This window comes from Xiphophorus hellerii, chromosome 22, assembly GCF_003331165.1.
Source record: "Xiphophorus hellerii strain 12219 chromosome 22, Xiphophorus_hellerii-4.1, whole genome shotgun sequence".
NCBI lineage: Eukaryota > Metazoa > Chordata > Actinopteri > Cyprinodontiformes > Poeciliidae > Xiphophorus > Xiphophorus hellerii.
Genome location: NC_045693.1, coordinates 21,730,653 through 21,743,008, shown reverse-complemented (window position 1 = coordinate 21,743,008; position 12,356 = coordinate 21,730,653). Strand labels below are relative to the sequence as shown.

Below are 12,356 nucleotides of genomic sequence, written 5' to 3'. Positions count from 1 at the left end.
AGAAAAGTTGATTAAGGATTTTTAACATGTAATTTGTCATTTCATCATTCCAATGACATTGGTGTACATGTATCTTATCTGAAATCTCTTTTAACCCTAAGTTTTTACATTGTTTTGCACTTCAAATACATTTTTGGCTTTGATAAGGCAGAATGTAAATGTACAGTATCAATAAAGTGATTCAACCTAAACTACTATAAATATAATGTATATATTATATTTTAGGAATATAAAATTGAGCTCCTAGTGTTAAGAATTTAGTAAAACAAGGATTATGACTAAGGAGTCGTGCAGAATTTGCCGGACAGATGGTAATGCAGCTGACATCGCTGTTTGTACAGGCTGACACGGAGGATTACAATATGAGAGCGTCCCTCAATTTATCAAGACTAATCCTTCTTTTATTTTGAAATCCACTGTCGCCATTTCCTGTTGTGCATTTGTCAATGCTCAGCTTTTATCCAGTTCATCCTCAGCAGCAGCAGCAGCGCCTGCGTCTACACCGTGGATGCTTCCAACTCAACCAGAAGCAATGTCCGCCAGAACCGGGTGGGCGGGTTTCCTGGCCGCTCTGCTCACTTTCAGCGGTCTTTTGTTACTGCAGCACCACCTTGGCTGCACAGCTGGCAGTATCTGTCCTGTATTCTTGATCATGCCACACAATCTGTTCAATTTAATAGGTACGCAGAGGAACCCTGCTGCAAATAAAAGGATTGCTACAAGAGCAGGCTGCATGACAAAAAATATCATCGTATCCGTAAGAAAATGGGAGTTTATTATTGATTTGTGTTAATACACAAATAAACTATGGCAACTTTTAAACAAATTTTAAAATGTATTTTGTTGGGTTTCTTTTTTTTTTTCAAACATTACACAGATGAACCACGCATATAATGTAAATTCAGTAAAAAAAAAAAAAGAAATTAACACGTAAATTTTAAAATACAATTTGAAATATTACGGTTTATTAGTTTTCGTCTGAAAGAACAGGCAGAAATGTAAATTTAGTTTGATGTCTTTTTCACATTTCAGTAAAACGTACCTAAAATCAATGGCAATATAAAAACATAATAATAATAATAATAATAATAATAATAATAATAATAATAATAATAATAATTGGATGCAGAACTGGGTGCCTGAACAGAAATACAAACGTTTTTGTTTTTCCATTTTTTCTCTCTTTTAAAAACATGGAAATAAAATGAAATCAAAGCAAACCAGTAGATAACAAAACCTACAGTAACATAAAAATATTTCTACAATTCCACAATGTTGTCTTTTTCTTTCTTTTAAGTTTGAATTTCCGTCACTCTCTTAATACAGTTACAAAGAAAACTAGGGCGTGGAGTTTCGTTTCTTACTTTGCCATTTCATTTTATGAACGTGGAATTTCCGAAATGATAATATCGTTTTAAAAAAATTCAAAATCCTGTTGTTTTTGTCAGATGCTCTGACGTAATGACGTTTCTTCTTTGTCAACGTAAGCGTGTTAAGTTTCTACATGGGGACGAGCCGTAGGAAAAAATTGACATGTTTTTAATTTGAGTTTTATTTTAAACCTGAAACAGTGTTCAAATTATTATCTGTAATTTATTTTACTAAGTATTTTAAATTCTTTAGATTAATCTCAGAGATTAACCTTTTACAATTTCACACCCCGACTTTTTGTTATGTTTAGTCCGGTAGATTAGGTAGGATAAATCGAGCCAACCCAGGTCCGTTGGAAAGGGGCGTTAGGAATCTGAGCAGGAATGCGTAGTTTCGTGTTTTGAGTAGCGAATAGACAGAAAACATGGAGGACAAGCGGGATTTTCAAACGTCCAGACGACACGGCAGCTCCAAATCGGTGTTATCTGCTGGTTCTGCCATGGCCATGGAGATTAAGCGAAAGAAAATGCGTGAAAGCTTTTTCTTCCTACAAAAAGAGGTAAGTTTGAAGAGACAGAGACACGGCTGTCTTATGTATGTCGTCAGGGTGTGAATTATATTAACAAGTGACTCGATGCCCGGAGGGGTGCAAAGTCCAATAATGCTAGCACAATGGAGCCGACATATGCGGGTTTCTATTGCACTATTCTAATAACATTCCCCTTTTCATAAAAAATGTTTAACTTTAAACAATATTGTTCTTTATTTCTCGAACTTTGTTCTTGAAGGAAGCATTGGCTTCCACAAGTGCTCTGCGTTATGTCTATTTTGCCTTCATTTCTCTGTAATACAGTTCGAACTGGTCTGATTTTAGCCTAAATGCATGAAACGACGCCCAAGTCTTCTGAAAGACACCCTGCAGATAATAGAGGACGTTAATTTGTTGCGCATACGACAGATTTCCAAGAAGCTACAGGTGCAAATTTCACTTCCTATCAATCAAATCAATCAATCAAATTTTATTTGTATAGCACATTTCAGCAGCAAAGGCATTTCAAAGTGCTTTACATCATTACAAACACAGAAACACAATGCAACATAGAATCAATAATCAAAACACAGCATTAAGTCAAGTTCCATCAATAAATTTGTAATTGATTACATTTCAAATACAATTCTAAACAGGTTGGTTTTTAGTTGAGATTTAAAAGAAGTCAGTGTTTCAGCTGTTTTACAGTTTTCTGGAAGTTTGTTCCAAATTTGTGGTGCATAGATGCTGAAAGCTGCTTCTCCTCGTTTGGTTCTGGTTCTGGGGATGCAGAGCAGAACCAGAACCGGAAGACCTGAGAGGTCTGGAAGGTTGATACAACAACAGCAGATCTTTGATGTATTGTGGTGCTAAGCCGTTCAGTGATTTATAAACTAACAACAGTATTTTAAAGTCTATTCTTTGAGCTACAGGGAGCCAGTGTAGGGACTTTAAAACTGGTTCCTACATGGAGAATGATGATTTCTGGGTTCTTGTAAACAATAGCTGAGTGTTTATATCTTAATCATAATCAATAAGCACCCTGTCATCAAACTAAAACAAAATATAAGTTTTCAATTTTAACAAGAGTCCTCTAGAGTTTTTCTCAGAGATCACCAGTACTCCATTGTTGGTAGACCTAATATTTCATCACTATCTCTACTAATCCCATGTGTGGTTTATATGCTCATCTTTAGAAACCACCTAATTCTTCCTGCATGCGCCAGTTGTAGATTGAGTTGCTCTTAATTGAGAGATGTTTGCTTTGAGTGCTACTTTTTATTTTTTATCTTTGGAAGCACTGAAGAGTTGCTTGATGCCAGATAACCAATATCAAATCCATTTTTTATTAGATGAAGTCTTTTGTAGGTCCAGATTTCATGTTGTCTTAATTTACATTCTCTTACATCTATGTTTTTGCAAATATTATTGCTTCTTTCAGGGGAATTGCTTCAAAGATGTAAATAAACATCAGTTGTCAATATCAGTCAAAAAGTGATTAACGTTAACCGATTCTGATATTGATGCCGAAATATCGTGCATCCCTAAATAAAAGGATTGGGGGGGAAAAATGGGTAGCTTTATTTAAAATTGGCTAAAAAAAAGATGATTTCTTCAGATTTCTCAAAAAAGTCTAACATTATAAGATTTTTATTGTTTTAACAGTCTAATAATTGTGGCTGAGAGACAAGCAAAGCCATAAAGAAAGCTTGTATTATTCTGTTGATGTCATTTCTTGTCAAACTTCGAGAGCTCTTTTTTTCCTACAAAAAGATTAACATGTCATATGACCTTTAGTGTATGTGGGTTGTTAAAGTCTTTAACAAAGCCTGGGTCATTCGTCGTCAACTTTAATTCATCGTTAGCCACCGTGTCCACGTGTGTTACATCCTCATTGTGCATTTCTTAAATGTAATTCATTCTGTCCATCAAGAGTACAAACATAGAAGAGAAGGTTCAGTTTGAGACGAGAATGCGCGAGGGGGCGTACAAGCTGCTGCTGGCTTGCAGTAAAAGGGAGCAAGTCCTCAACGCTTCCAAGAACCTGCTGACCTGCAACGCCAGGATCAAGGCCTACCTCGCCCAGCTGCAGCGGGAAGAAGGGGAGCGGGACAGGGTGGGAGCAGAAAGAAGGTAAAGAGTTTGGCGAAAGCTACGCCATCACGTAAGAGATGTGTAAGAACATAAGTTGTACGCTCCCAATGCAGATTATTAGGAAATACAGATCTTAACTTTGAGGAAGCAAATTCTGGAGGAAGATGATTAACGCCAAAAATAGATGTGACGTTTTCACATCTAAAAAGAAGGTGTTGATTTACGTGCTGCCTCTGCTTCACAGACTCGCAGAGGGTCGTTCACCATGTCCTGGGACGGTTGCAGTTACTGGTAAGACTATTTTTTTGTAAACATTTGTGGCGTAAAAGAATATTTGTCCAGCCGGATATTCAATTTTTACCGTTTGTTTTACATTTTCATGTTAGCTGAGAGCTCTTCAGAGTAAACTTCCACTTTTTTCCCTTTTTCTTTTATGTAGGCCTGCGTTTTCCTTTGATTTGGAGGGATTCAGACCATTTTAGTAATAGAGGAAGTATGTTCACCCACTGCGTTTAATATCTTTTCATTTTGTCTGTTCTTAGATACTTTCTGTACTAACACATGCTGCACCTCCTCTGTGTTCGGTAGGCTCCCGTCGGGTGGCGGTGTTCTGCCTGATGCAGATTGGCTCTGAGGTGTTTGACACTGAAATGGTCGTGGCAGACAGATCTGTCACTGACATCTGCTTTGAGGGACTCACTGTCTTGTAAATATGTTTTGCATATTTCATTTTCCCATTCATACACTCCGAAAACAAACACTTATTTGTTTTTGTTTTAAACGATGTTTGTGGAAACTGAATTTCAAAATATTACACAATATTTTTTTTTTCTTTCCAGATACAATTTTTTTTTTTTAATATTCACTGACATATCATTTGACGGCATTACTAACCACACTATTTTTAATCATTTTCCAGTGTTTGTTGTGTGCATCTACATACTTTATATATTTTAATTTGACTGAGATTCTTTCTTTGTAGCAAAGATGTAGTTCCCCAGTTTGAACTGAAGGTGGAGCTGTGGAGCTGTTCCATGGAGGAAGAGCTCACTTTACCAAACACACCAAAGAAACTTGCAAAGAAGCTGCGTAACTCCTTTGGAAGGAGCTCTGGAAAGAAGCTCTGCTCCCTGCTGGACACTCCAGATCCTGACACCTTCCTGCTGGACAACCCAATACCTTTGTATGTGTTTGTATTATCTAACAAATCCTGCACCGTCTCTTGGGGTTTCTCTTTTATATATATATATATATATATATATATATATATATATATATATATATATATATATATATATATATATATATATATATATTTTGGCTGTTTTGACTCTGCATCTCTGTACAAATCTGAATGCCTTGTATGGGATTTTTCAACAGATCACTCCAAATATCCAAATAAGGCTTAAATAAATAGGTGTGGTAGTCTATATTTAACCTTCAGATATCCATAGACTGTTTTATGGCAATAAATGGGATCAAATGTTTGTCCTGGAATGTTCCTACATTAATCTTGTGTTGATCTGAGGGTGAAAAGTTTACTAAAATTTGTTTATAGAACTTGACTGGTAGGATAAAGTGTTTTTCTTTTAAAAGAAACGGTCAGCACGTTTGAAGAGTGCTCTATATTTGTGCCTGTCCTCAACCAGGGGAGCCAAATACAGCCTGCTGGCCTGCACAACACTCGGTCTGCCTGATGCTGATAGCAGCTTTCAGTCTCACTCCCTCATTGTCTACCAAGGCGGTAAGAAGCAAAGATACACACTTTGTTATTTATGGCCTATGAAGAGTTTACTGTCTCCAGCTCATAAATTGAATAAATGTCACGATAATGATAGATTATTCATTCATCATTTTAGTAACACTAGCAGAACTGAAAACTTAATGTACAAGTAAGAACATGTAGTTGAGGTTTTTTCTTTTCTTTCCTTTTGAGTTGTTAAGTTAGTGCTTAGGATTTTTCTTTATTTTGCTTCAATTCAAGTCAGTTAAGTTCAGCTAACTTTATTTACCCCCAAGGGGGAATTTCAAGGCACATGAGTATTGCAGATACACTCAAGAGTGATGGCTCCACAACCAAACATGCCAAGGCCTGAAAAAGTATTAAAACACTTGAAAATTTGGTCATTTTACAGCCGCAGACATTGAGGTATATTGGAAATTTATTAAACTGACCGACCCAATGCTGTCTTGTGCAGTCGAAATGAAAATGGTGCACGCACGCCACACTTTTCAGATGTGTAAAAAAAGTAAACTTATTTAGAACCATATGTCTTTGGATCCTTGTACACTTTTAATGTTAGATAAATCCAGTGCAAACAGTTGCCTCCAAAAGTCACCTGATTAATACAATTTTCTGAGCGTAGTATACAGTAATGTCATTATGAATTGAGATGTTCTGCAAATTCCTCAGAGGTTTGTTAGAGAATACTATCGAGCAAAGTGCATCATGAAGAAGTCACATACACCAGAAGCTAACTGAGACCTTTTAATGATGTATAGTAAAATTTCTGTTTGTAACTTCATAAAATCTGAAAAAGTGTTTGAATTCCTGTTATTAAATGAGACGGCATTACAGGAACAGATCATATGATATTGTAGTAATTATAATGAGATCTAATCTGTGTCGTTATTTCTATTCTGTAAGTTTTGACCAACAGTTCTGAACTTTAATATTTTCTTGTGTTTCTTTTTTTTTCCCTCATCCTCACAGCCGAGTGGTCATCCTGGCTTCCTCTGTACGGCAACCTGTGCTGCCGCTTAGTGGCGCAGCCGGCCTGCATGACGCAGAGCGCCATGAGCGGCTATCTGAGTCAGAAGGTGCGTTGACGACTTTCACTGTTACGTCACGTAGTAGGAGTTGAGTTCTGGCCTGGATTGTGCAATCATTCTGTTTTTGTTGCTCTGTTGATTTCCAGCAAAGTGTGCAGGGGGTGAACCGCTGCTGCAATCTCTACTGTCTGCTGAGCGCCGGCTTTTTGTCCTGTTACTTCACCCCTGAAGAAATCGATGCTAAAGTGCAGCCCACTCTTAATGTGCCAATCAATAATGTGAGAGAGCGGAATATAAAACAGATATATATAAGGAGAGAAGATAAAGAATCAATTTTTTTTCTTCTCTCCAGCTTTTCCCTTAACATTTCTCAACCAAGTAAAATGCCTACATTAATTACTCAGATCCTATTAGCATGTTTGCAGTTTTTTCCCTGAATTAATCTTGGTGTGCAATCCCAGCTTTGTCTTTTACCACCAGAGTAAAATGCTTACATATACTTCACTTATCAAAGCCATTAATGTCAGATTATATCTGGGGGACGTTGATGCGTTTGCACTGCTCCTTTTTAGGGTGGAATAATTATGCAGCAAACACCTTCAACATATTTTGAAAACGTATTGAGTTTGAAGTTCTTTATGTACTGTATTCATACCTCTTTCTGATCACCATATGGTCAAATGGGGGGAGGGGGGTTCAGCCTGTTGTAAGTTATGTGTCGTATCTGCAGGAGACCCGCATTTGTGTGCTGGACAAACAGTCAGGCGACCGCAAATCCAAGAGTTTGTCCATCATCAACCCTTCGCCCGAGGGATCTCAGAGTGTCGTGTTCACAGCAGACACCAGGGAGGAGCTGGAGGAATGGATCGACTGCCTGAACCAACACCTCTACGACCAGAGTGAGTGTGCTCATGTGAGCGGAAAAACTTACGGGCTTGTATTTAAATAACAGGGTGTCTGCGCAGCCTTAAAAAGTCTTAAATTCATCAGAATTGGAAGTTGGCTTTTAGTACGCCAATGACAGGTCTTTAATTTTGTCGTGACGGGACTATGTAATCTGGTATAGTTTTATTTTTCTCGTGGGACTTTTCTGTCAGGTAAATGCTAATAAGCATTGTGTTCTGTGACTCGAGGCAGTTGTGGCTACTGCTACCTAGCTGCTAGCATTTTTGCACCTATAGTGGGTAAAGCCAGTTGGCTGTACAACGTTCTTATCGTCTTATCTGGCTCACTTCTGCTACCAAACCATGCAGTTCATTCTGTGTTAAAAAGCTCGGCACTACTACTACGTAAAATATGCGGCTATCTTTTGCACATTTCTGTCTTAAATGTCACTGTTGCTGGTCTTAAAAAGTGTTAAATAGTTAAATATTGTGTTGGTGAAACCCTGAATGAAGTTGGTAACATGATTAGATCGTCTGGACAAGAACAAACTGCAGACACTTGAATGAATAGAAACCGTCATGTCTGCCCTTATTTATGGCCAGGCCAGTGGCTCCACTGCTGCGACCGCCTAATGAAAATTGAGGTCGCATCACCACGGAAACCATCGCTTTTCCTCGCCAAGCAGGCCGACTCTGTTTACAACGACCTCAGTGAGTACAATAATTTGAATTAGACGCTGAAGTGAGGTGGTGGGAAGCTGATATTTGGCTGCAGCTTTTAGGGGGGGAGAAAAAAAAGTATTTCATTTAAGATAATACGTGCCATTACTCCACAAAATGTGTTTTCATTCCAAAGATGGTGCATGCAAATGAAATCCTTTTACATGCAAATGAGAAAAGTGGAATGTGTGCTTCTACATCCTTTGACAGTTATATTGTTTGCACATCAGACACGGAGAGAGAGAGAGAGAGAAAAAAAGTGTTGTTTCATCTATAAATTTCCTTTGTTGTTAGTTAACTTAATATTTCCTGCAGGTATAAATTCACCCAACAAGTTTGAGAGCATCACAGACATAATCCACAGTAAAATCGAAGAGACAGATGGCCGCTTTCTGATTGGGCAAGAGGAGGAGAGGGAGGCCCCTAACTGGTCCTCTCTGTTCGATGGGTCCCACTCGGTGGTGGTGGAGAAGAGTCTTCTGTCCCAGAGCAGAACCTCCACCCCCTGTTCAAGCCCCAGCACCGGCTCCACGCCCCTGGGCAACAAAAAGCGCCGCGCTCCGCCCCCTCCTTCTGACGTGAAGCCCTTCGCTAACCCCACCCGTCTGGACAGACCCCCTCTGCCCCCCTCTCTGCTTCATCGTCCTCTTCCTTCGAACCAGGAGAAGGAGAACACCGGCGCGTGCGCTTCCCGCCCAGCCGTCAGGTCCAAAACAGGCCGGCCTTCGCTGGATGTCAAGTTCTCCGCCATCATCCAGCAGCTCCAGCGGAACAACGCCGGGGGCGCGGCGGCTCCAAGCCGGAAGAACGCCCCACTGGCCGTCCTCGACGTGCAGCCGCAGGGTCCGCCTCAGCCTCTGGATGTCAAACCGCTCCAGCAGTTTGACATCCAGAACCACAGTGTCCAGATGCCTGAGGATGCAGCTGATGATGTGTTTGTCAGAGCCTACAGTGGTCCCGGTCCTGGTCCCGGTTCCGGGCCCATTCCTGCACCACGCAGCAAACTGAGGAAGTCGCTCAGAGAGAAGATGAATCTCAAAGCTTTGTGATCTCAACCCTGTTTTTCCCAAAATCTTTTCACTTCCAGCCAGACGTTTTACACACCCTCATCACCAGCATGAATGTCGTATCGAGCGGTTCTTTGACTTAAAATTAATAAAACGGAAATGATTTTCGAGGAAGAATTGGGTGCAAAACTTTGAATTTACTGTACGTTTTCTCTAATTCACACAGGGCCAAAATTATACATGCAGAGTTAAATTATATAGCTGCACCTCCAGTAATATTTGACTAAATATCCTGACATGTTGATAAGAAACCACACAATATCTGTTGTCATTATCGCATTTCTGTTCTGAGTGGATATATAATAAGTTTTCTTATCAGAGATCCACAAATTGCTACCTGCTAACCAAGGCCCAGCTTTTCACCACGTAATAGTGAAAATGAGTTTAGATGGACTGGAGAAAATCTACAACAAATTCAAACTTGTTCACCTCAACATTGTTTTCAAAATCAACTTTCACCAAGGTTGGTTCAAATGAAAAGCTGAGGAGGTGAAGACTCATGCTTGTGAACTGGCAGGTAGAAATGTATTTGTTTAAATTGTGTGTCTGAAGCTCATCACTTGCACAAATAACTGTGATAAAACCACTTTATCTGATTCAAGTAGCATTATTAAAATCAGACATTTTTGTTGCATCTCAGTTAAGACTATTTCGTATGATGTGATTATCTTTTATAAACTAACGGTGAACTAAATGTGTACCGTTGAAACTATATACCGTATTCACTAGAATTAACAGATAAACTTTTATAAAAATGTTTGATGGAGTAAAAAAAAAAAAAAAGTAGTCATTAATGTTAGGTATACATCTGAAATTTGTTGAAGAATTCAAATCTACAGATTAAGATGCATAAAGGGGAAAGACGCATTTTTTTTTGTTTTTATGGGTGGATTTTTTTAGTTTAACCAGGAAGTGGCTGTCAGGAATTGAAACTTTTTCCGATCAGTGCGTGAATACTGTTGGAACATTACTAGGTGGCGCTAGCATCAAAACCCTTTTGTGAGGAAGTTTTTACCAGAGAAGAAGACTAAAATTTGGCAACTTTTGTTTCATGTGGAGTGTTTAAAAATGAGGTCAGAAGAACTAGATTAGATGTCGGAAGCTATTTAAAATGAAGCTACATTTTCAGTGACAAGTCTGCGGTTTATTTGTGCTCCTAGAAAGTCGGATGGTCGCGCAAGTCACTTTTTGTTTTACTTTAAACTGTCAACTTTGCCTAATTTGCAAGATGTTGGTCTTTTAAAATGCTCAGCAATAAGAAAAGAATACCGTTATGTAAGGAATATGCAGAGATTGCTGCTTGCATTTAATAAGGCTATTTATTCTAAACACTAACATGGAAAAGGTTAAAAAAAAATTCACCTCATAACTGTTTTGTTCTAAAAGAAACTGTAAAATTATAATTGACAGTGACTCCTGTTGCGTTATTACATACAGCAGTATATAAGACTATTGTATAGTTACACTGTAGGAACTATATTATAGTTCTTACAGTGAAACTAGAACTGCCTGATATTTGTCAGTGGGGTTAAAGCTTTACAAAAATTGTCAAACATAACTGATTATTGCTTCTAATAAACTCCTGAATTCTAACATTAATATAAACACCATCAAATGATCAATCTACTAATACAACACACCGTATGGGTCCTGAGTCATAACATTACCACCTAAATCTCACCGCCATTTAGGTGCTGCACTGATGGATCTACTGCTTTACTTTGTTCTTTCTTGTGGCTAACCCCACATGTGAGACGGCATGCTTCGGTTGAACTAAAATAGAAAGCTTTCCCTCAGCTCTAGAACATGAAAAGTTTCACAAATGCACTTAATTTAAGTTGATCCATCTGGGTGACTGGGGACAAGCCGGTGCCTTTGGAGCTATTGACGTCCTCCACTTACTGTGACAACTTTATGACCACTGCAGCTCACTTTAAGGAAAGGCAAATTGTAAGCTAGTAATGTGACTTCTCTATCCCCCCCCTCGAGGTCTTTAATAGAGTAACCTTGTTTTTTAGTGGCTACGTCTAACATAATTTAACATAGCAGCCAATAAATGCTCTGAACATAATTGAATGAATGGGCCTTTTGAGTGGCCTGAATAATGAATGTCCTTGTGCACTTGTTTTGAAAATGCCCAGTACTACAAGCCCCTAAATATTCCAGCCACTTAATGGCATTGTGTTGAAGAATGGACGTCGTAATTACATGCGGAGTGCAAAACATGGCTGAAACTACCTGAGAACATGAGGCAGAACGGGGGGGAAAGCTATAGAAGCTATATTTTTTTCTCCTGTTATCCTGCAAATTCATTTAAATAATACAGAAAGGTTAAAGCTTTAGGAGGCAAAAGGGAATGCGGTTCATTATTTAGCAATTTGCCAGATGTATCTTATGTTTACTGTGAATCACCTGGTGGTTTCTGTACTGTGCATTCTTGAAAAACATTTTATTTGATTTGTCTTTACTTCAGAATCAAAACTTTTTGGAACAAAAGACAGACTGATAGATTTCTGCATTATTTTTACAAAATTTGCTGCACGGGCAGCGCGAGTGCTGGAATGCTACTTGTATCAAAAATAGTTGTAGTAAAGGAGTACAGCTAATTGAAAAAGTAGTTTTTAACTATAATGACTGCAATAACAAAAGTGAATATTAGTTTATTCTTGTTTGACTGAAATGTGTCTTTACAAATGTCATTTTTATACTTCTTTTTGTATCAGTAGGTATACAGACACATCAATCTTACATTAGCAGTTTATAGTTTCCATGCGATACAAAATTATATTTAGATCATAGATATCGTTTCTCAGAAAGTGCAATTGCTTCTCGCTGTTGTCTTGGAAGCTATAACTTTGTTTGTTTTTTTTTAAAAAATTACTGCTGATCTGCAATAAAACGACCTACATTCCACTCCAA

General features: G+C 38.4%; 1 protein-coding gene across 1 annotated transcript; it reads left to right on the top strand.

Annotated features, from left to right (window-relative positions):
- Positions 1-1,741: 1,741 nt before the first annotated feature.
- Positions 1,742-12,356, top strand: rtkn2 (rhotekin 2). Its single transcript, XM_032552694.1, has 12 exons — positions 1,742-1,930; positions 3,834-4,033; positions 4,239-4,285; positions 4,434-4,487; positions 4,583-4,700; positions 4,977-5,177; positions 5,644-5,738; positions 6,708-6,814; positions 6,913-7,044; positions 7,497-7,665; positions 8,254-8,361; positions 8,686-12,356. Exons 1-12 carry the CDS (start codon positions 1,796-1,798, stop codon positions 9,417-9,419), a joined length of 2,100 nt encoding a protein of 699 aa, XP_032408585.1. The 5' UTR covers positions 1,742-1,795; the 3' UTR covers positions 9,420-12,356.